A 25,924-nucleotide genomic window follows, 5' to 3' on the forward strand; every position below is an offset into this window, starting at 1 on the left:
TATGGCAGCTTTATTGTACTGTATAAGACTCTTGCAAAATATAATAAGCCATTGGTCATCAGATCATTTATGCTTTTGCCAAATTAGATTAAGGTAAAGAACACAATATGGTAAATACAGTAATTTAGTCAGCCCATTCAATAAGAAGAAAGGCAAAGAAACTTTGTTTACCACTTACACAACATAACTATACAATTATATTTCACCACGTCAGTTTCCTCCCCCTCCCATTATAAAGGGAATTCTATACAGCAAGAAAAACAAATCCAGTCAGTCAATCATTTAAAATGAAACTAAATATTTTGTAATCCTTGACCAGTTGCAGTGTCTGGAATAATGAATATTTTATAGCAGTGTTTTAGTCACACTGATCCCCTTTGCTTCATGATTTGTTTTACCAATTATTTTTCAAACAGACAATCACTGAAACATGTTCAGCTCTCAAATAGCAATATGACATCAATTATTTCGGAAATAATATCTTCCAAGTATCAGTCAGCCAGCTCTAGAAAGGCTGCTACACAAAATATATATCACAGTAACCTCCTCATCTTCGTATCTTTATAACTTTGTAATCCAAGTGTTTAACAGTTCAACTTCACAAAGCATAACCAGCTTAGATGCAAATCTACAAGTCATGCAAGATCAGTAATTTTACAACTACGATGTGAGAGGCTGATTCTGGCCTCACTAAGAAGGTAACTTGTTGCAAAAAGCTGATCTGACCAGGGTCAAGTGCACTCTCTGCTTTGTTTATTAAATATAAATAATTAAAAAGTCAAATGAAAAAACACAGCCTCTCAAACTTCATGGATGTTGGACTGAAATTTGAAAAAAAAGTGGATCAAAGGGAAAAACATTGTTCAACTTTTATGGGGAATTAAAACAAATCAAAATATCTTGCAGCTATGAATTCGAAACATTGCTGTGCAATATGTACTCAGTTAACCAATTACCTCAATGCTGCAAACACAAGACCAACTTCACAAATAGGTTAACTATTCGGTCAGTTATCAGGACAGAAGAATACATAGAAAACACACACAACAGTAGTTTATTCAAGGACAAATGATTTCCAAAATGAAATTTGATACTTTAGGCTTCACTGAATGAAATTATAGTTCTTGATTCTATATTTATAGCATGATTCATATTTTTCTTTTCCAAATTGTTGAATTTGTGGTGAGAACACTGTATAGGTTACACTAACAATTTCGTGAAGGTATGGCAAGGACTGTAACATTCAATTGTAAATGACAGATGGGTCCATCTACATAAATTATTGCAAATACTCCCCCCTCACCCATTACCTACCCCAACCCCACAGTGGTTGCAAAAGATCCCACATATTGATTGTTAAAAATAACTTTGGATGCAAATGCCCTTGTTATGGAGCAACATTGACAGAATGCACAAGTCTCGAAGGGGACATTAATAACTGTACTGCAATTCCCATTGCTAAATAACACACCAGCTACAGGGAAATAGCTTATTCATGCACCAATCTAATTTGTTTATTGGTGTCTATGTCACGACATTCCTGCATCTCTGCTCTCAATGAGTAGCTTTAAACCATGGTAGCTTTCCTACAATACTCACTTTCATCATCAGTTCTTTCAAAATAAACTGTACTCAACCAGTTACTTAAGGAACACAGATTTTGGAAACTTCAAAAAATCTGAATAATCAAACATTGCATTCAAAAACATGTTGTTATGGACATACATCCAGTGGATAGAACACGTCATATGCCAAAATAAGCTCACGAGTTCACTCAAATATAGGAACAAAAACAACTGGAAGTCAAAATTCATCTATGAAATTCCCTCCATGGGCATACAGCTCCTGCTGGAACAACAAAAAAATTATGGTGCATTTATAATAATATCCTTCCGGCAACTTCACCAACCCAGCATCAGTAACAACTCTAACTCTTATGAGATGTGCGCCTAACTCTAAAGGGTTTAGCACAAACTTAAGTAGTATTTTATCATTAAGCTTATCCCTAAGGTTTGAAAGGCACACAGCTACATTCCGACAATAATGACATTTGCAAAATGGCTTCTTCTTGAATTACAAGTGCACAGGAATGTCAGAGAACCTCCACCAGTAAAAGATCAAACCAACTTTTAATGATCGCAACTTGCTTTTACCGAGGTTAAAGCTGCTAAAGGTAACTTTAACAGAAACTAGGCATCTAGCCAAATAGAAAAAGGTGAAGAATGACCATAAGCTTTAGCGCAAGAAAGTTGGCTATGAAAAGGGATGTTTTACAACAGATAGAAACGAGGAGGTTCTACTGCAAACTAGTCCAGGTAGACAAAAGCACAACTACAAATTTTTGGGAGTGCAGGGTGCACAAGAGGCTGGAGTCAAAATGACAGAGTCTGAGACTGGGTGTGGTGCTGGAAGAAGTTCCAGAGAAGGAGGGACAAGGCCATGAGACAACTGCACATAATCGCCTTGCTCACAACATGCCTATTTCTTTGTGTTTAGGCATTGCTGCTTCAAAATCTTCCTCAAATTAATTGTTGTTTCAGAGGAACATGCAGCACTGCTTCTTTTAAAAAAGTTACACAATCATAAAGCAAAGGTTGAATCCTATAATATTTCTCATTGATGTAGTATGCAAATTCTCACATCCAAATATGTCAGAGGTATTAGAATCTAGTTTTATTCATCTATAATATTTTAGCTTGGGAACAACAATTCCACTCCACACATACATCAGACTTACAGCCAAGCCTCAAGTCCCCTAAGAATGATCAATTTTTCTTTTGGGAGCAAGGACCAAGAAAATTGTTTCAAAAGATACACTGAAGCTCACCTGAAGCACATAGTATTAGTTAATGACCAGAAGGAGAATGCTATAAATTGTTCAGAAAGGTGATAACATGTTCAACAAATTGACTCACACTTGGAGTCACTCCTGCACTTTGCTTCCATTACCTCGTGAGTATGTATGGCAGGAGATCCCAAACATGGGTGGATCAAGGGCAAACTTGCTTTGCCACATGAAGGCCCATGGCAGAAACATTAAAGTCTGAACAGACATCATCCCTGAAATAGTGGGAGAGCCAATAACAATTAAGAACAAATAATTAACAATTTAGATTTGGATTACCACAGCTGCATTGAACTATGTCCTGCAACACACTATTTGTATACTCTGAATCTTTCCTGCTGTACCAAACCTACGAGCTCTTCCAACAGTCATCCCTGACACAATCAAAATAATTCACATTTCAACCCTGCGAAACATGAATTATGCAAGATTTGAGTCTTGTTACAGCTTTTGCAAAGCAACTAAATGTTTGACAAGTTTTGCCTTCTACTTCAGTGCAGAGAAAATATAGCTACCAATTACCAAGCAGAATTAAACTGACCAAGATTAGGTGGGTTGAAAAGTTGCACCTTTTGGTCATTTGATCTCTTAAGTAAATCAGTATCATATAATGTCTTATAAATGAACATGTGAGATGTCTTGGGATATTATAATGCACATTAATAAAACATTATTTAAATGGAAATTACTAAAGATAACAAAATCCCTTACTACAAGTCTATGATGTAGATTTATTTATGGGTACGCTACCTTATCTGAAGGATGCCATCTTTATACTATCCACAAATCATTCACCAACGGAACGCACATTTAGCTAGGAATGTGTGTGAAACAGGTTTGATCAAAACTTCCAAAGCCATTAATTACTTTATTCATTGCGAGGTTCTCAAACAGATATGAAACAGATTTTCAGGACAGATGGAAAAATAAGTATGCAGATACTAATTATTGAATCATGTAATTTTAGCCACTTCCTTTGAGGCCATGCTTGCCAACAGATACAGTATGACTTGCCCCTAGGCTACTGATTTCACTCATATGGCATAAACAGGCCTAGAAAAACAGAGCTGGGCCACAGGGAAATTGTTTCTGCTTTGTTGTTCTGGTCAATTGAAATGACTTTGAAATTTGTGATGTAAATTCTTATTTGCACATCCTATTATCAATAAAATAGGTATGGTTCTGTGGTATGAACTCATTATGGCAATATAACAATTTTCTTTTCGATAACAAAACACTTGTTAGGCCAGTAATTAAATATTTTAATTTCCTTCAGAAGAAGGAACTTCGAGAAACTGTAATTAATAACATTTGTCATTGTGTTTAAATTATTGTGAAACTGTATTTTTCCTAATATACAGCTACATTGTTTATTATTTGTCTTGCAATGAATGTACCTTTCCATTCCAAAAAAAGTGAGATTTGCAATGTGGTATGCCATGAGCATAAGAAACGCAAAGCCTTCATGCTCAGTCAATCAGTCAGGAATGGATAGGCTTCTGAAGAACACACATCAAGAAGAGTTCGGTAATAGTATTAGCTAGGTCGACAAAGAACAGCTCTGAAAATTGCCAAAAAAGAAATCTTATATGACCGTTAGACAGAAAAAAAAGTGTGTAAAACATAAGGAGTGCATAAATCCATCTATTCAAAAAGACTGCCAACTGTCAGGGCTAGCTTAATGTTTCATACTCAATCTTTTGATGTAACGCACTATGACCCTGTAAAATAAACACTCAGTTATGTGATCTCGGTAAAACAACATGCGTGTTCTGCACGACTAACAGTTACAAAAATCCTCAGTGTTTTGGGAAAACTGGGAACACATTCTTTCCATATATGGGCTAAATGTTGGAAAATGGGACTCGATAGGGGCGGCACGGTGGCTCAGTGGTTAGCACTGTTGCCTCACAGCGCCAGGGATCCAGTTTCGATTCCACCCTCGAGCATCTGTTTGTGTGGAGTTTGCACATTCCCCCTGTGTCTGTGTGGATTTCCTCCGGGTGCTCCAGTTTCCTCCCACAGTCCAAAGATTTGCAGGCTAGGTGGATTTGCTGTGCTAAATTGCCCGTAGTGTTCAGGGATGATTAGATTAGGTGGATTATAGGGGGATGGGTCTGGGTGGGATGTGTGGAGGGTCAGTGTGAAAAGTACTGTATGCTTCCCAAAGCGATAATGTATTACTTACAAAAATAATATTCACCCCTTACAGTCTGCTTTCCAATCAATCCAGTGTGAGTGTGTGATAAACATGGTAAACAAGAACCAGTTTATGTTGAGAAGGTGGCTACATTAGCAATGGGTTCACTGTATACAGTCACAGTATACTCATTTACAGCATGGTCTGAATAAATTAGTTGCTGAGGGACACTGCTGCAAAACTGCATTACACAAACTTGTCTACTATTTTGCCACACAGAAATCTTAAAATTATGACATTTTTCTTTGACAGTACTTACACAGTTTAAAGTTAGATCATTTTTCACCCGGAATTAGTATTGGCTATCCTTAGTTTATAATAACTAGATCCGGAGTTAAAACTATTGTATTTTATTTACATTGCAAATAATCTGTTTTTCAAATTACTTCAGCAATGAAAATGCTTCCACATTTCGTCTGTGATTGCACTTACTGCCCATTAGGGTTCACTTCAAATGTTGTAAGATTTGTCTTTGATACATCTCAGTCTTTTCCATCCCCTTGTCCCTGGTGTAAAAGTATTTGAATCCTGTGGATTTGCACATGGTATGGAAAGGAAAGCAACCATAATGTTGGCTGAAGGGATCTCCATGGAATAGTTCTGCTTCCTAACATTGATTTCAAAAGTATGCATCAACTGGAGGCTGATTTCCCTCCCACCCCTCAATTAGTATGCTTTGACAGAATTTTGTTGAATGCAATGTGTTACATGAAATCAGATTGAGTTTACAGGATGTACTGGGATAAATGCCCAACGAACGATTAAGAAAATATTTCCCGTTTTGGATTGGAGAAACTAAATGTTCAACACATAGGTAATGGCCAGCAATGGGGGATGAGATATCCAATAACCAGACGTGAAAATCATAATGCAAAATGTCTAGCAAATAGACATCGTGCACCCACTTGAATCACTACTTCTGATCTGATGCTGCAACTTTTGTCAAAGTAAGTTGAACTATTTCAACTGCACCATCAGTCAAAATTGTTGGTGATCAGCTTTACTCAGAAATGATTCTGTAATACACCTCAATATTACAAAAAAATAACTTGGCTGGCAAAAGCAACTTTGTCTACATGGTGTTGACATGGTTCCACATGGCAGCTTGGTGAGTAAAGTTAGATCACATGGCATACAGGGAGAGCTTACCAACTGGATATTAAATTTGCTTGACATTAGGGGATAGAGGGTAGCAGTAGAAGGTTGTTTAATCGAGCCAGATGCCTGTGACCAGCTGTGTGCTGCAGAGATCGGTGCTGTGTCCATTGTTGTTTGTCATTGCTATAAACGATTTGGATGAGAATATAGGAAATATGGTTAATATGCTTGGTGGTGTAGCACAGAGAAGAAGGTTACCTAAGAGTACAACAGGATCTTGATCAGCTGGGCAAGTGAGCTGAGGGGTGGCAGATGGAGTTTAATTTAGATAAATGCAAGACACTGCATTCTGGAAGGACAAACCAGGGCAGGACTTTAGCTAATGATAGAGCTCTGGGAGTGTTGTTGAACAAGAGACCTAGGATCAGGTACATAGTTCCTTGAAAGTGGCATCACAGATAGGTGGTGAAGGCAGCATTTGGCAAACTTGCCTTCATTGGTCTGAGTATAGGACTTGGGATGTCATGTTGCAGCTGTACAGGACATTGGTGAGGCCACTACTGGAGTACTGTGTACAGTTCTAGTCACTTCGAAAGGGTACAGAAAAGATTTACAAGGATGTTACCAGGACTGGAGGGTTCAAGTTATAAGGCGAGGCTGGATAGGTTGGGACAATTTTCCCTTAAACGTTGGAGGTTGAGGAGTGACCATTTAGAGGTTTATAAAATCATAAGGAGCACAGATAAGGTGAACAGCAAAGATCTTTTCCCTGGGGTAGGGGAGTTTAAAACTAGATGGCACAGGTTTCAGGTGAGAAGGGAAAGATGTAAAAAGGGACCCTAAGGGCGACTTTATCATGCTTAATTTGGGAAACGTGGTCGGCATGGGCTGAAAGATTCTGTACGCCTCTTACGACTGTATGTCTCTATAATAGTGGCTGGATCTAGTAACTTCTGTTGTAAAGTGCAGAGTCTAAAGTTTCTACATACTGTCAATCAAGTCAAATTCATTTGAAACTATTTTTAAAAATTTAACCTATGGTCCAATTGAAAAAAAATTCAGAGACCTGATGAAGGTATAAATTAATCACTCTTTTACTTATTTGACCTTCTGATCCTGCGATAAAAAGTCCTTTTTGTTCTTGCTGAGAATAGCAAACAATGTTAAAATGTCACAATAATTTGTTTCTCACCATTGTGTTTCAAGTTTACTCCATGATTTCCTCTTAGGGACCAGCTGTTTGTGACATATTTGTATGGCACCCACAACATAAAGGCAGACCTTCATTAACCGTAAATCTAACGATTATTTGCTATTCACCCTCCAATCACAATTTACAGAGCTGTTGGTAGCAGTTACTACTTTCATTACAAAACATGCCCTAATCAACACAGCAAAGAAAGATATAAAAGTCCCAAATCATATTGACAGCTTTGAAGCAAAGCCTACGGAAATGTTTTATTTACTCACATTTTTAAGCTCCTGTCCTGAGTAAGAGAATAATTTAGCTGCTGTATTTTTTCCAGCAATTTGTTTTTGTTTCTAATTTCCACATGTGCAGTTTTTTGGTTTCATTGATCAAAGATATTGCTTACGTTGCAACATCAGTTCCAAAAATCTTACGAGTCTACGACAATTCTTTCTTCCAACTACCAATACTGCCATTTACAAATAGAGGGAAATCAATAAAATGAAATAAGAAGATATAATAGGTGCAACTGTATTAAACACCATAAGAAATAGGAACAGTAGGCTACTCAGGCCCTCGAGTCTGCTCTACCATTCAATAGGGTCATGGCTGATCTTAGATTCCTTAATCCACTTGCCTGCCTTTTGCCAATACTCCTAGATTTCCTCCATTGATCAAGAATCTCTCTCAGTCTTAAATATACATAAGGACAACTCAAGATATTAATTTTAAAAAATATTTGTGGAATGTGGGCACCGCTGACTGGCCAGCATTTATTGCCCATCCTGAGTTGCCTTTCGAAAGGTGGTAATGAGCTGCCTCCTTGAACTGGTACCATCCACCATTGTGGGTTGATCCCACAAAGCCACCAGGAAGGGAATTTCAAGATTTTGACCCAGTGTCAGTGAAGGATCAGCAATATATTTCCAAGTCAGGATGGTGAATGGCCTGGAGGGGAAACTTGAAGGTGGAGGTGTTCCTATGTATCTGATGCCCTCAACCTTCTAGATAAAAATGATTGTGGGTTTGGAAGGTGCTGTTTCAAGATCTTTGGTGAATTTCTGCAGTACATCGTATCAATAGAATACTGCTTTTACTGAGCTTCAGTGGTGGAGGAAATGGGTGCTTGTAGAGGTGGTTCTAATCAAGAGGGGTGCTTTGTCCTGGATGGTGTCAATCTTCTTGAGTAATGATGGAGCTGCATCCATGCAGGCAAGTCTGAAGCATTCCATCACACTGACTTGTGCTTTGTAGATGATGGGCAGGCTTTGAGGAGTCAGGAGGGGAGTTACTTGCCGCAGTATTCCTAGCAAGTCCAGTTGAGTTTCTGGTCAAGGGTGTAGCAGGATTGATAGTGGGAGATTCAGTGATGGTAACACAATTGAACGTCAAGGGGCAGCGACCAGATTGTCTCCTAGTGGTGATGATCGTAGCCTGGTATTTGTGTGGCACAAATGTTACTTGCCATTTGTAGCCCAAACCAGTTTAAAAATTGACAGTGGATGAATTATTTGCATTTTTCCCAGCAATGTTTACTGTGAAGAATTTCAACAACGCACTCTTCAAAACTTTTAAAGAATGGTTCCCATTTTCAACTAAAACAGAATGGAAGAAAAGTGCAGCCTGTTGTCATGCTGCCTAATGCCAAATGGGCCATTTAAATCACAGAATAATGCACGTTTAAAGCATAACATGATGTGCACGTCTTAACACTGTCAGTATCTTATTGATGCTAGCAACATTAAGCATTATGGCAAAAATACATTATGTCAATCTTTAACAATACCTGTGCTAACTACACTGACTAAGACATTGCACCGAAACAGTCGCAATGTAGAAAAGGAAAATGACTTTTTTAGTTAATATTGTCATTTCTTAAACGTGTTTACTACAAAATGAAAGTGGCACTATCGGGTTAGTAACATTTTTTTAAAAAGTTCTGAATGCAGCTTAAAAGGACAGCATTGTATATACTGTTCAGAAGGACAATTTTAGCTACTTTTATATTCTGATGAGAACTGCAGCAGCCCACAAAGCAGTAACATTATTCTTAAGCAATACATTAAACTGATGAGTTTATTACCATGAATATGCATAGAAATAGGATTCAGTATAACTGCCTGTCAAACTTTAGCTAATTCATTTTTGTTTAACCATTACACTGGAACATCCAGAATGTGACATCCCTTGTGATAGTGGGAATTTCAATAACACACAAAAGAAATCAGCAAACAAGACAAAATATGGCCCTGCATAAACATCATTCTGTTTGCTACAAAATTCCATACATTGCAGTGAGGATGAGCATAATACCAATAAGAAAATAATTAGAGAATAGAGGTGAAATACTACAGGAAAACGATGTATTCTCTTGCGCAAGTGGTGTTTGGAGAACATCTATCACCTAGACATAGAAGTAATCATTTTAAAACAGCAAGATTTTGAAACTGAAAATCATGATTTACAGCAGACTCTCAGAAAAGGAATAATGCAGCCTAAACTAACTGATTTATACAAAGCTTGAAAGACATATTTCAGTCCTTGGAGTGATACAGTATGTGTGCAAATAGGAAACAAACCGCTGTTGCGATTAAAAAGAAAGGCTTGGATCTCTATCAAAGGTTCCACAGCATAATCTCTTACTCCCCTAATATATTCGTTGATACCTTAATACAAAAGACAGATCAAAAACATGCTCATTTATCAGCAACCATCATAACTGTTGAGCAGGCAAATAAGCTGCACATTATTGGTAATACCAACCATGATCTCAAATGGATCAGCAGGTTATATCTACATATGCTTCATCCTCATTATCCGCTGGGAATAGGGATATCAACTCGTCACGGATAACTAAAAAAAAACCACTCCAATCTACCTTCCCCATGTCCTGCAAAGGACTGTGCAATTAAACTGGACAAGTAAATGAGAGAAACAAAAAGGGGTCTGGGACCGAAGCCACGAGTGTGTGGATCTGTGGGCAACAAAGCAACAGATAATGAGGATGAAATGTAGGCATGAACCCAAAAAATCCCCCTTATCAGAACATGATAACTAATGAAAAGTTACTGGAAGTAAACATCAAGGCTGACGTACTTGTATCATAGGGTATTGAAGAGGGATAATAAGGGAAATTTAACAGAATAACAACATTTTTAAATACACAGAGGTGACATTAGCTGTAAAGACCAAAAGTAGGATCTGAATTTTGGGATTGGGATTACAGCACTGGGATCAAATAGGGTCCCAGGCCTACACTGTATTGGAAGCTATTATACAGCTGTAACTTTCCACAAATCGGCCAAACACACAATCCAATTGAGGGTGGCTTGCAGGCTCTTCAAAATGGCAAACCAAAAGAACTGCAGATGCTGCAAATCAGGAACAAAAACACAAACAAGGTTGCTGGAAAATTTCAAAAGGTCTGGCAGCATCTGTAAAGCAGAAAACAGAGTTAACATTTCAGGTCCGGTGATCATTCCTCAGGACTGGGTTCTGAGGAAGGGTCATCGGACCCATAATGTTCACTGTTTTCTCCTTCACAGATGCTGCCAGATCTGCTGAGCTTTTTCAGCAACCTTGTTTTTGTTCTTGAAAGTGGAAGGTCAGCCAAAAGACGACCATCCAGCAAAAAAGAAGTAACTGCTTCCTGCTGTAGCGCGAGAGAGCGCAAGCGCGTGAGAGAGAAAGAACAAAAGAACGAAAGAACGAACGGAGTCACAACTTAGCTGTGTCCCACAGTCCCCAACTGCCAGGCTACCATCACGCAGTAGACAGGGAGGGCCTCAAATCTTGTCTTAAGGGCAGACATTTCTTTTCTACCACCGGAGGCCAGCTTCAGGTAACTGGAATGTTCCAAGTGCCTTTAGTTAGCCTGTTACCTAATTTGTCTATCCACCCCTTGGGAGGTAGGTAACTTTTCATTGCCAAATGCTGTCTCCAGTAAAACAATCAGGGGATAAAACTACACTAGCAAACTAGTATGCTGGTTAGCAATACAAAAGTAAGTTGTTCCAACATCCACTCTCACTCACATGATCAGAATATAAATACATCCGAGTCCTCAGATTTACAATATCTTTGAACTGGGAGAAAGAATGAGGTTAAATGGGCAAAGGAACCAAAGGTCATGTAACTAGTTGGGTCAAAATTTGACTGTGCGACCTTCAATGTTTTGGAACACTGGCTACCCAGATTTGCTTAGCATGTTCTGTTTTCCCAATACTAGTTTGCACATACCAAGGCATTAATTAATTTCACGTAGCAACATGAATACCCTCTAGTTTGATAGATTTATCACAGTAAATTTCACCACTTTGGTCTACTCACATAAGTCTGACAAATATTATTTAAAGGCTTGGACATATCCCAAAATTGAGAATGTCAATGATTTCAGGTTAACTAATTCTTTACTGAAGACACACTATAATGACAAGGAGTATTGCACTTCAGCAAAACTACTTGCTTGTTAAAATAAGTTCAAAGTAATTATTTGAAAAAGGTCAAACAAATTTGAAGCAAATTACGTTATTATCTAAGTCAAGTTAGAATTTATCGTCCGATATTTTAGCATTTGAATTGATTAAAAATCAGGAGTAAAAAGCCAATACCCGTGAAGCAAAAGGAACAATGAAGTTCTTCTAAGATGTCAACAATCCACCTGATTCACTGATAATCATTTAAGGAAGGAAAACTTCTGTTCTCACTCCATCTGTCTTACACTGAACTCTAGTAAAAACAGCAATGTGATTGACCCAGCTTCCCACCAAAGTGGCTTAACAATTAATTGATATGAAAACTGCTAAACAGGCCGACCACCGCTTTCTCACAGCTATTAAGGATGGGCAGAGTTACCTAGGAAGCCCATATCCTAGGGACAAATAAACAATGATCAGACATTCAATTTATATTTCTTTCAATTACTCTTAATTCACATTTCACTTTAAGTACTGGTCAATTCTCTCATGTTTGTTTTAATGTAAGTTGTACCATTGCAAATCACCTTCATAGAGCAAATGCCAATGAGCTACATCATTAAAGTATGATTTGACAACTGCAGTTGAAAAAAAAATCAAATATTTGTGAACTAAAATTCCATACTCCAAGTTTTAGAATCTTGCTGGTGTATTCTAAAAATAAAACTTAGAAGTTCACATCTCAGATACTCTTATTGGACATAAAGTTTTAAAATAAAACTCGGCTGATTTAATGCCTGAACTAACTAAGCTATAAGAGATAATTATAGAGACAGGTCACATGTCTCCAGTGACCTTATACCCCAAATATCGCGAGGTTGCTTGCTTGGAAGGAAGGTACGAGATTACAAGGAATTCATATAGCAACCACCTAAAATACATAATATTAAATGTACACAAGGAAAGAATTTGCAAAAAAAATACAGAAGTACTATCTTAAGAATCTGTTCTCCTTAAAATTTCATTGGGGGAATGGGATGCGTAACTACTTTTATGTAGCTTGTAAGTTTCAGGACAATACGGAAAGTATTTGGGGCCGCATGTTAACAGAGTAAACTGCAACTTTACATACAAAGAATGGCTTTTTTTTTAAAACAGGAATAGTCAAGACCATAAAACCTTCCTTCCCTCCTATCTTAAGGGAGTTATTTAGGTCTGGGCATGGTTCCATTGCTAAAAAAAAACACCTCTCCAATACCTATGAAAGTCATTGATTGTTAACAATCCTATATAGCAACAAGTGTCAAAAGTCTGGCAAGATATCCATCTTTCAGGGACAAAGCTAAATCCAATGCTTTCCTCACATGATGCATACTTCTCACACAGTTAGATCATGGAATAGTAATCAAGAGAAAATCAGTCCTGTGTAATTTACGTTCTTACCTTCCACCAGACTTGCTGGAGATTATTACTTGTGAATAATGTAGATATTTTCAAACAAAATTGTGTCCAAATACGTTCCACCACTTAATTATTACAATCATTAATAAACTTTTAAAGCAGCACTTCCACTTTTCATCAAATCATAAAAGCAAGTTTTTTTTATTGCCAAATTAATTGGAATCATAACTAAAGCTACACCTTTACAACTAGTACAGACTTGCAACTCATTTCATAGTCTTGTAATGCTGGTTACTTACCCATCTCCTTGGATGCATGACTGTCGCTGGCAAGTTCACCCATCTTCACTAGGGCCTCAAAATAGCCTTTTGCAGCAAAGGTCATACCTGGAACATTGAGATTTCAAAAAACTGTATTTGTTGATCAGACCTTTAAAATGCACGGGTACTCGAAAGTTACCTTGTTTCAGAGATCACACCATTTATGCACAATATTTTGTACGTGTCTAGTTCTTTTAATCAGTCTGGTGTGGTTTCAAATTTTGACATTTTTACATTTTAACATTTTACAGAAGAATTCCAAATAAGAAACCAATTTCATTAATCTTTCAAATTATAGGTAGATTTATTTAACTTTGCATTTAGATTTCTAGGTTCTATCAGACTTAAACTGGAAAATGAAGGCAATAACAGCAAAACAGCCAGTAGGAGAAACTATATCTTTGAAATATTGATATACGTTTTGTGAAGTGTAGCTGGGATATATATTGATCAGAAGATATCAGCCTAAATAATAAAAATCAAAGCACAAGTTATATATTGGTATACTCACCATCACCTAACAGTCAATCATATACACAAATTAGAAAATAAAGTAATTTGGATTTTTGTTACACAAGTATAAGCATGGCTGACTGGATCATTCTCATGATACACTGTGCAGGGATATAAACTTTAAAGGACAAGTAGCAGGAATTGAATTACATAAACAGAAGTAACCAATGGGCTTCAATTAGAACATTTACAATAATAGTCCATGATGTTTGATTGCTTTTACTTTAATTATTCCTACATAATGTTTACTGAACATTTAGGAAAACAACTGATTGGTCATTTGGTCCAAAAAGCTTGCTGTTTATCATTGTCAATTTCACATTCTCTTTAATCTCAATAAAGATGAAGACAGGAAGTGTCAGTTTTAATACTGTTCAAGGAAACTAAGTCCAATTATCTAACTTAAATAAAAACAAAGCTGAATTAAATTCTGAAGTGTGCATTTCTAAAATTCAGTTTTATTCATTGTTGATGCATTGCAGACTTTATCTTTCAAAGACTTCTAAGCTGCTTTACTCCTGGAATAATTCTGAAATACTATCTACTGCTACAAAAATATTAAGGATGAAACACGTTAAAGTAGTAGTATCACTTGCGTTATTGTCTGTGTTAAAGCCAAACTTTTCTTTCACAATACATATCCCAGTTTTACAACAAAGATACATATTGCCACTTTTATTAAGGATAGTATTTTTAACAAATTAGTTCAAGAAAATTAGAACCAGCTTTTAAAAAAAAACACCAAAAAAGAGAAAATATTAAATTTAATACATATTTCCAAAATCTGTAACATGCAGAGATTTAAATGGTCCATTATAGCCGAATGAGAAGGGAACAACATATTACTTTCATTTCCACTGAGCTAACAACATTGATCCCATAGTACAAGAACTCAACTAGTTTTGTATGGCAGTCTCAAGGTAACATATCAAAAAACTTAAGACAAACATATCTTTTCTGTTATGGCAAAAACAATTTCACTAAGACTATGCAAAGATCTCAGAAGAAATTACAGGTGATTAGCTGCACAGGTCTACAGTTTTGAAAATTCAGGATAGTACAATCGTATTGACATTATTCCAGATCACTTGTACTTTGCAATATGAACATTTATATGTATTATACTGCTTAACCAAAAAAAGGGAATACCACACTCAACTTAATTTCAATGTGTGGGCCGCCCCTTCTTTGTTGCTCATTTCCATGAAATCTCCTTAGCCTGGCAGTAATTTAGCCAAGACAAAGGCCTTCAATATGCTAACTGGTTGACAAGGATCTTCTAGAGGGAAAGACAGAATTCTTGTCTACTTTCACATCATAATATTAAAGGTTCTAGTCTAGCGAGACTTTTCTAAATTTCAAAGCAAATGTGTTAAGGGCATACTAATAAATCAGGCTGGAAGATCCCGAAATTAGACAATCCTGGTATCTGAACCAACTCCGGTGATGAGTCTTACCACAGGAATTTTCAGACGACGTACATGAATTTCTTGGGTTTCTTTGTAGCAGGAAAGTAATTTAGATAAATATGCACAGCAACCATTTACCTCGTCACACTTTGAACATTACACTATAAAATTACAACCAAAATATTCATTACAATAAAAAGAGTCACAAACAAAAATTCAGGGCTCGAATTTAATGTTAGTTAGATAATCTGTCATAAGGAGCATCTGCATATTGTCAAATCAGTCTCAAATGCAAGTAGCATATTGCCCATCACAGGTTTAAAAAAAACAGTTCTGAATACACACTTTCACTCTCCATTACTCTGGTGTGGCTTTTTAAAAAAAAATTCAACATCAGTAATGGAATGAGGTGGTGGAGCAATAACAAAATGCAACGCCCGTACATGCACGAATATACTGTGATTCATTGCACATACGGTAGTATTTCTCACCTGTTCTGGCTTTCTTGATCCAAATTTTCTCTGCACCCATGTGGCCTGAGGTAATGTTTGAGAAAAGGTTTGAGGAAAAACAGTAACAGTAAAAAAAACAAAATTTAGGATGGTGTTCCCAGCAGAACTAGTGATAGCTACAACCACCAGTAAAAATTTACCATGGAAGCCACTTGGTTTTATTGAAGTTGTTTCAGTTTGGATTCCAGGAGACTGGCATCCAGGAAGTGGTTCCTGTCTCCTTTAACCTGACTGCAAAATCTATAGACTTGCAATTGTTGCCACCAGGCTGCAATTAGGAGCAGGATTTTCAAGCATCAAAACTAAAAGCTTGCTTACTGAATCCAAATTAAAACAATGGCAATATGAAAACATCTTGAGAAAGATTTAGATTCAAGCCCCAAGATTGCTATTTATCTGAGTATTAGTGTTTTAATGACCTCCCACAGCAACAGTGGAATTTCAATTGGATAAGATTTGGAATTTTTACCAGCAAATGTGCTACCACAATAGTCTAACACTGAATCAAATCAAAAAGGAAACATTTAAATTGTACACTTGTTTCAACTCAGTATCTCACTAGGGCTCCAAAAATGTTTTTTTTTAGTAGTCTGCATATGCTATTATTTTAGTTGTTAACAGTAGAACTTTCCAAATTGCAGAGTCATCAATTTTCTTGGATATTTATAACATGCAGTTTAGATTTTGATACAAATGTTTTGCATCAATCCAAGTAAATAAACGAACTGACATTGTTTTCTGTGCTATAGACTCTTTGTTTGGCATCAGCTAAGATACGCATCCGTAAACCCTGGGACTGTATTGAAAGCTCTAGACCTCAATCTACCTGTTGTGTGATACTGTACTCTGACCACAAAAGCACAGAGTGCAAAGCAAATTATGTAGATCCTTTATAGAACACTGCCTAGGCTCCAATTGGTGTGTTATGTCCAGTTTTAGGTATCATGTTTAGGAGGTCTGTCAAGCGTTTACAGAGACAGAGGAGTCTTAACAGAAGAGTCTCAAGGATAGAAGATTCACTTGCATTGAGGGATTATAAAAACTGATGTTGTATTCCTTTAATAGAGACAGTTTAATAAGAGATGCTCAAAAATCTCAATGCATTTTCACAGCTTTTCCTTACAGACTCTCAAGTTACAATCTGGACTCCACTGCTTGAAAGGATACTTCAAGCAGATTCAGTGACAATTTTCAAAGTGAAATTGATCAATACTTGAAGTGGAAAAACTTCCAGAGCTATGGAAAGAAACCAAGAGTAGGACTAATGGAATGGTTCTTTCAAAAAGTCAATATTGGCACGATGGGCCAAATGGTCTCCGCTGTACTGCATTGTTCTAAGATATTGGCTAATGTGTAATTCATATGTGATTCTACATTGGTTCAATATCCACCTCAATCCTAAAAAAGAATTTCCTTGATAACAATTGTCGTTATGCTCACTCAATTTTGATTGCAGTCTCTCCAAAAGAGAAAGAAACAATTATGAATGAGAAATCTCAGGGCATGCAGTGTGACCATAAATTCATTTGACAAATGATCTATTTACAGCTGTCATCATGGAGACTTTCAACTAAAAACAATTCAGCATACTAATCATATTGAGTCTGACTTCCAGTCACTAAATTTTCAATAGTCTATTTGTCATCTCTATCCCACTGACACCTACTTTTTCAGCATAATTGTAAAAATAAAACAAGTAGTATTACTGGTGAAAAATTAACACAAGCAAAAAAGATTCACATACACTTAGCCAGTAATTGTTAGAATGAGTACACAGAGGAATCTTACAGACTTACAAAGGAGCAACAAAACTGACTGTTTTTAAATAAGAAATCCACCCTACCTAGTGCAAAACTTACATTAGGCAAAAAAAAATACAACTCAGCATGTCTCATCCAAATCCAGATGTGAAAATAATCAAGTGGAATACATTGCGTGACATGACCTCTTCTGTACAGATGTTCCTGGTGTGGTACTGTTGAAGACAGTAACTCTAAATTTCTGAAAGCATTCTTTCAGAAACTCTACAATTTGCCGAAAGAGACAGAAAATGGAGCTTCTATTGCTCTGATATGCTGCTAAAGTAATTTCACTAGCATGTCAAAGTTGCATTGTAGGAACCTGAAACTATCAAATTGAAACAATGGCAATATGAAAGATTCTTAATAAAAAGATTTAGATTTGAGCCCTAGGCTAAAATGATCTTTTTATAGGCATTACATTTTACAGATATTAAATACAATATCTTACTGCAGTTTTGTTTACTACATAATGTTACTTGGCTGACAACATTAACTATAGAATGTGGTTTCAGCTTGTACAGCTGATGGTAATGGTACAGTAATTAAGATACTCTCTAAAATTCACTGCGATAAAAAGTTAAAATCACAGCAGTGACCTCTACTATTCAAATCATCCACTACATGGTGCACCAAGTTTCATCAATTCTTAGCAGGACCACTGAGTGGGAACAGTTTGGGCAGAAAAGGGGCACTTCTGTCTCACTCCACAGCTACAAGCAGAGCAAAAAAACCATTTCGGATTAGAAGCTGTTGAGGAGTCAGTAACCACATCACCAACCTAGCCAGAGGAGAATGCATGCAGATGAGCAAACATATTTACACAAGGAAAAACAAACAAGGACAACGCAGACATAAATATAAATGGATATTAAAAAATAAAATCAGGTTATAAAGCATGATTAAAATGTAAATGGACAAATAACTTACTGCTAAGTGCCTTTTCATAAGACTTTCCCATTGCAATGAAGTTTTTCAAGCTGGGGTTGAATTGGTCCATAATAGTCTACAAAGACAAAATGGTGAAATTTTTTTCTTGGTCAGTGTACAAGATTCAACTTATTTTCTTTACAGCTCTAAAATCTTTCACATACTGGTTATAAATATTAATCGTTCAGAAAACTTGAAACATACAATAAGTGTTAGACAAAAATCACAGTTAACTCTTGCAAACCATTTCATGTGAAATTTGTACTTCTATTAACAGCGGCAACTGTTTGAAGAGTTACATAAGTCATTACTGGTCATGTGATTTGTCTCATTACAAAGCATAAACATACAAAGTAGCATTCAATGTCATTAAACAATCAGTATAGCTTTGCTTTACATCATATAACAATAATTACAGGAGCATGAGCCATGATGCTCCACTAATGGATGAACAACTGCATTATGGTTTTTAAAAAGTTCATTTCTATAATGTAATTCTGTTACAAATTGCCCATAGAAGTGTCATGATGGCAATAATAGATTGTTTGTAAAACTACTTATTTTTATAACCATGAATTCTAAAGTATTATTTGGATAACTTTCAAAATTAGAGCTGTCAAAGGAAACCAGATTAGTGCTTAATATCCTAATTTTTCACCTATGTTACAGTTCTGTACCTAATGTATAATTAATGCATTATCCTGTTTCATACTGACTGAGATACTTCCTTTCAACATACTGTTTTGAAAAGGAATGCACACAAACAAGTAGCGAGTTTCAGTATCAGATACTTACTTAAAATCCACCCATCTTAGTTTCAGGGTGTGAAAGAGATAGTGTTGCATATTGGACACATTTAGCTTTCTATAAAATGATATACTGTCTTCTCTGTCCAAATTTGTTCTTGTCAGAACTACTACCTGTTTCCTGGAGCTATTGCAGGGAGGCAGACAGCCCCTCTCTCAGCATTTATACATCAGTTCTTGGTCATGATTAAAAACTCTGTTCAAAATAGTTCATTACTTCTGACTTTTGGATCATCACTTCAAGGTTAAGGTAAAAACTTCATATAAATTAATGCTCATTAATCTGAGTGACTATTAAAGAATAATTACACTGCAAGTCTAGTTATCTAGTATGGGTTTGTGAGATAGGAAAACTGTTTGGAATTCTCTACATGATGACCACCTGAATTCCATTAAATTGTCGGGGGCAATACTAAGTGCACGGCAAATGTTTCCTGGAGGGAAGAGAAGGAAATCTAATTACTCCATTACTCAGGCAGTGGACTTCAATGCACTTTGAAGATTTCCCACCTCCCCTTTGGCAGGAGACATGATTTGGTAACTTTTCCTCTGACTATTTGGTTTTCATTGGCTTGTCAGATGGGTCAGTACTGAAAAGTAGCTCTTGTATCTATTTGATTATGGGATATTTTAAATTTGGAATGCAATCAACTAATGGGAGGAAAAGCCAACTAACAGTCAGCACACAGTAACTACAACAAACAATTCAAGGTTTCTAAAGTCACCCAGTATGAATCATCCACAAGTTGACTGCGCTCCACCATGAATCTGGCCAATTATTTCACAGTCAGCTTTAACCTTCTTGCTCACACTTAAAGGAAAGTGCCGATTTAATGACTCACTACTCTTTGAAGAAAATATATTCAGTGTTCAATGTGTGTACATCAATTTATCAGGACCAAAAGGCCATATTCAAGCTAAATTCACACTCCTCCTTGCTGCTGGCTAGTAATTTGTATTAAACTTAAAATACAATTCAGTATAGGTCATATATGTGAAAACACATGCTCTTTAAATAGCAAAAAGATGCAAATACAGGAATAGACAGACAATGGAAAGACTGTAACCAAATAAAATGTACTTCCTCCATACAGTTCAGAAAAGTCATGACAATGTAAGCATGAAAGTGGATCCAGACTGCTAAAGCAGACTGTCCTCGCAGTATTAATATCAAACAATGTATAGTCTGTCATTTTTATTTGCGTGTCCAATCCTCATTCATCTCATAAGGACAGCACAGGTAGCATGTTAGTTCAGTGGTTAGCACTACTGCCTCTCAACGTCAGGTACCCGGGTTTGATGCCAGCCTTGCGTGACTGTGCAAATGCCACACACAAATTCTCCCTGTATCTCCATGAGAATCTGCCAGATGCTACAGTTTCCTCCCACAGCCCAAAGATGTGCAGGTTAAGTGGACTGGGCATAATAAATTATCTGTAGTGTCCAGGGAGTAGTCATCTAGGTGGACTAGCCATGGTAAGTACGGGGTTACAGAGTTAAGACAGGAGGCTGGGTCTGATGCTCTTTGACGGGTCTGTGCACACTTGATGGGCTGAATGAGCTCCTTCTGCACTGTAGGGATTCTACGATATGAAAGCCCAAATGTGAGTCCCTTTGAAGCCCCATATACAAATTTTCACTCAGTTGCTTCTTAATCTTGGTTTACTGAATAATACAACGTTATTGTATACTATAGGATGTCTCATTTTATCCATCAATTTGCTCCAAAGCCAAGCTAAAAATAGGCAAATCTCTATAAAACTAGAACTTCTCTACTATTTCTCAGAAGAGGAGCAACAGTAAAACTACCTTTTCAACTAACTTACTCAAGTACTGGTAAGTTTTTTTTATAGATTCAAAAACCTTAAAACTTCCCCTGTTAATACTCAAATGACGTATGTTCTTTGGGTACCAACATACTTTTAATTACCAAAACAAACTAAACTAACTGACTCTAGAATCAGAAAAATTATTAGCCTTCACTTCCTTAACTGCTTTTAGTCATCAACCATGATCTTACTAAATGGCAGAACAGACTTGGGTTGCATGGTCTACTCCTGTTCCCAGCACATAACCATGATAATTAAGCAAATTATGCAAAATACTCCCAATTTAGTTTGGTCCTGGCAATACTGCCCTTTCCAGTATTACTACAAAGGAAGGTCATGGTACAGAAGTATAAAGGAACCATGTTCTTCCATACAATTTCATAATAAATATGGCAAACATGTGCTGCATGTGCTTTCATGTTATTATCATCGTCGTCGTCATCATGAACAAATCAAATGCCACAAAACTTTTATCCCTAACCCTATCACATGTCCTGATTTAATAAGTGGTACATCAGCACAGCCATCTAAAGAGGTATTGGCAAAAACCAAATGATACAACACACCCAGTATGCTGGGAAGCAAAAAAAGTGTTTTCTGCAAATCTCAAAACTACTGTATTTCAATAGTAATATGTTGCAAATATTTTATCTCTGATGCTCCAGTTTTCTCCCTTTAAACTTATATTTTATAAAAAAGAGATGAGTTGTGTTTAAAGTGTCTTTGAGGTTATAATATTCTCAGTGAAAGAAGACCTGCATACTATCTCCAGTTTTCTTTTGTTCACAGTGATGATTACTCATCCATCACTTCACTGCTGTTGCCCACCCACTGCATAACAGCAATAAGGGCACCAACTGGTTTCTTCCTGAAAAATGTGATCCACAGTGAAATACAGCAAATCTGAAACCACTTCTGCTCAAATTTTAATGCCCAATTCCAAGATCTTATTTTATTCTATTAATTGTTATGAAAAGTCTGACAACTTTGAATTTCGAGTAACAATTGAACCTGGCAACAGTTCAATATTATGACAATTCCAAGTTTCTGTTACATAGCTGAAATGTGTGATGCCAGCATTGGTACATCACATGACAAACTAATCTGAAATCTCACAGTAGGTCCTACAGTCAGGGAATTCATGACATAACATATGAAACGAGATCCCAGAGTGGACAAAGCAGATACAACCAACGCAGTCTGACACGATAAAATCTCAAATACCAATCACCATTGGTTTTGATTGTGGTAAACACATCTTTTAACCAAATCCTGCTACTGCAGCATTTGCATACCACATACAGTACTTTGAACAAAGTATGCCAGAGGATGGGGAGGGGAAGTACAGCAACATTATTTGTTGGCAATCCCTTCAGGCAATTCTCAGAGATCATACACCATCTTCAGGGCAAAATGAATGCTTGCCTTCTGGTGGTTAAACAAACTCAAGAAGATAAATCTTGCAGATGGACAACGTCATCATTAACTCTTTATCTGCTTACGCAGAATGAATCTGAATTTTGTACAGTTTTAGTCAAAGGCTATCCACCATGAATTGTCCACCAAAGTCAGTTGAAATCCAAAGGGCAAAGATTCCAAATCAACTGGAAAATATTGTTTTGTTTACATGAGCTGATTGCTTTATTTTCCCTTAGGTAATATACTACCAGATATTTAATTAACAATTAACTTTACACCTGATACATACTTTAAAAATGTTAAATATTCTGTGTAGATACTTTACTGAAACCATAAAAACTGCAAATTTACTGAAGCCCATTGTACAAATAAAAGGCAGAATATTCTTACGCTAACTTCATACTGGTTTTATACTCTAGTTTTGAGCGACTACAGACTAGTTAAGAATCCACACTATAGCGATCATATTAAAGGAATAGTCTACTCTGTATATTCTTTTAAAAGCAAGGAAATCGTACGCGCGGAGTGGGGGGACTGAGCAAATAGCTTTGAAATTCAACGTCCGAAAGAACACGGTGGGTATTTAACACTCCACGACATTACTAGACACAAACAATGGCATTTTTCACGGGGTTTGAGATTTATTGAGCATGTTCAGTTTAAGGTTACGATGATTAGGAAACAGACCCAGCTTTGCTTTCGTATCTGATGACATCAACTAGACTCCACGCCTTGAATACTGTCCCGGAATACACCCACACCCATACAGGATCTCCCATTCCTACTTAGTGAAAACTCGAATCTATTAATTAACTGCAGCAATCAACTTATAATTACACTTGCCATTTCGACAGTAAAAAAATTGAAAGTTTAAACATATCTTGCTCGACAGTGGATGTTCAGAGATGTAACAAAAAACCCTCGTTTTCATAACCAAGATTTTAAAAGGTTTCCTTTGCATTTATTACTCTCTGTGGAATGCAAGTCGAACTAGGGCGTTGCTTTGGGAAATTTCTTTAAAAGTGGAAACTTCTAAAAATAGAACCGTGCACCTGAAAACATAGTTGTCTTTTTTTTAAAAAAAAGTAGTCTGCCTTGGGACGCGGAAGCAGGGTTAGGAATCCCCCTCGGAATTCGAATAAGAAAGGTTGAACACTAACTACAGAATTAAACAAAAAGAAAGGCCAGGTTGGGGGGGGGGTGGGGTTGAAAGATTTAAAAGAAAAGGTTCGAAGTTAACGTTGGCTGGCATTAAGCTGTCATCAAACAGGGGCATGAGATTAATAAAAGATGTCAGAAGGTGACCCCTCTGAAGCTGGGGCTAACATTCACTCACCTTGTAGACACTCTCGGTCATACGATGCACTTCATCCGTGCGAGACATGGTGCCCGAAAAGTCTTCTCTCCTCAGCCTCAGTCAGTCAGCAACGAGCAACTTGCAAACTCTGATCTAAAAGTTCCTCCACGCCGCGAATAAAAAGCCTCTCTCGCCCCCTGAAACTTTTTTTTTCTCTCTCTCTCGCTTACACACACTTTCTCTCACAGCTTGACAGTGATTTCCAATCCACCCACGCAGCCAGAGTGTGTGTGTGAGAAAAAAAAGAAGCAAGGTCCCGGGTAGCTCCCTCCACGCGCAGCCGCCAACACCAGCCACTTGGCCGCCGGCCACGGTTGCCTAGGAAACGCCGAAGGCGGGCGAGCACTCCCGCCGACAACCAAACCTGACGGTTAGGAAGACTCCGCCCCGCTCCCGGCGATTGGCTGAGCTCCGAGAAACCCCGGCGCTCCCACCGCCGGTCCCCGCCCACTGGCACACGATGTTAGGTTGCGTCCGCACGGCTGACGTCACGTCCCCCCCCTCCAAAACCGGCTCTCGAGCAGATTCCATTGGACAGATTGAACAGGCAAGATCTGAGGGAGATTTTTGTCTCTCTCCCCCCCAACACACACAAAAATTATATCAATAAGAGGAAACGTAAATTGTCTCCACAGCAACCCAGTTAATATTACGTTAGAAATTCCCCCTTCGCGTGTGCAGCCCGTACGTAAGGATTGTCAACTCTTAGAGGGATTTTTCCCCCATCCCCACTCTCTGGTCGTAATGTTGCAGTACATCTTGGAAGCATCATTTGCCACCAGAAAATCAAAAGGGTAATTATTTGAAAATTAATCTAGTGTGGGCTCATCTGGTGGGCAATGACGATGAATCATCCTCAACCAGCGGTTACTCAGGTGCTCAGGGATGACTATCCCCAGCCTACTTCATGTAATTGTCACTTCCAAAACTCATCACTGCAACGAGTCACTGTCACTGCTGGATCCAAAAAAAAAGCCCAAACTGCAGCTCGCAATTGCAGAATCTACCCTTCGATGAAGATTTCGCTGCTGCTCCGCATTTGATGCAATGGTTGTCTTCCAACCCCCTCCCCCCGTTTCAAAGCCCTTCTCCCCCATCCTTTCCCCATTTCGTCGCAGTTATTTTTCTAAATTTTCAGTGAGGTTCAGAGTGCGGATATCCTCCTATTCCTTGTTCCCCTTGAAGAAGATTCCCCTGTTTTGTACAGTGGCTGCAACCAGTCTCCCATGGCGTCTTTCGGTTTCCTCTGAAACAGATCGCCTTGCGTACGGGGGCTTCAGCGGACTTGCAGATGTAATCTTTCTCCTTCGAGACGAAGTGGATATCTGGGGTGGGAAATTTAAGTAATAGTATGCACATGTACAACTCTTGCACGTCCCAAAAAATCCGACTCCGCTGCCCTATCATGCCTCCTTGAGAAAGACGGCAATCTTCCTGACTCTTGTCCTCCGGCATTTTAATATACGGTGAACCGTAGACCACAAAAAAAAGAAATATTTTATTCTGAAACAAAGATGATAGCTAAGAAATGTAGAGATGATTTTATTCCAGGCCAGACGCTTAAAGGTCAATTAAAACATGTTTAAAAGGTAAAACTTGAGTTAATAGAGCCATTAAAGAAAGTTTGTGACAAGAAATGAGTCATAATTAAATACCAACCGTGGGGGAGCAGTAAGTAATGCTTATCGTATCTGACAAATTGTTCCTTTGGCTTTACTTCAGGTCAAGGAGATTTGTCAGATGTAGAGTTTAACCCTGGTATTTACTGAGAGAAGTCTTGTCTTTACCAGACATTTGTCACATTTAATGCTTGTCCACAGGCTTGCGCACTTGGTGATTTCATGTCATGATTAAGGCAGCCCCCATCCTGAATTCCTGCTAA

The 25,924-nt window shown here is 37.5% G+C and overlaps 1 protein-coding gene across 3 annotated transcripts in view; it reads right to left on the reverse strand.

Moving 5' to 3' along the window:
* LOC125463870 (brain-specific angiogenesis inhibitor 1-associated protein 2-like) overlaps positions 1-24,327 on the reverse strand; it is an 81,842-nt gene extending 57,515 nt beyond the window's left edge. For 2 of the 3 annotated variants that reach the window (XM_059653662.1, XM_059653663.1), the window contains exons 1-4: positions 24,022-24,327; positions 18,632-18,707; positions 15,882-15,926; positions 13,448-13,534 (exon numbers count right to left, since the gene is read on the reverse strand). In XM_059653662.1, coding sequence (XP_059509645.1) covers positions 13,448-13,534; positions 15,882-15,926; positions 18,632-18,707; positions 24,022-24,069 — 256 coding nt within the window. In that variant the 5' untranslated portion in view covers positions 24,070-24,327. The remainder of the gene's footprint in view (positions 1-13,447; positions 13,535-15,881; positions 15,927-18,631; positions 18,708-24,021) is intronic. The other variant, XM_059653664.1, reaches the window with a different exon arrangement.
* Positions 24,328-25,924: the final 1,597 nt, after the last annotated feature.

This window comes from Stegostoma tigrinum, chromosome 22 (assembly GCF_030684315.1).
Source record: "Stegostoma tigrinum isolate sSteTig4 chromosome 22, sSteTig4.hap1, whole genome shotgun sequence".
NCBI lineage: Eukaryota > Metazoa > Chordata > Chondrichthyes > Orectolobiformes > Stegostomatidae > Stegostoma > Stegostoma tigrinum.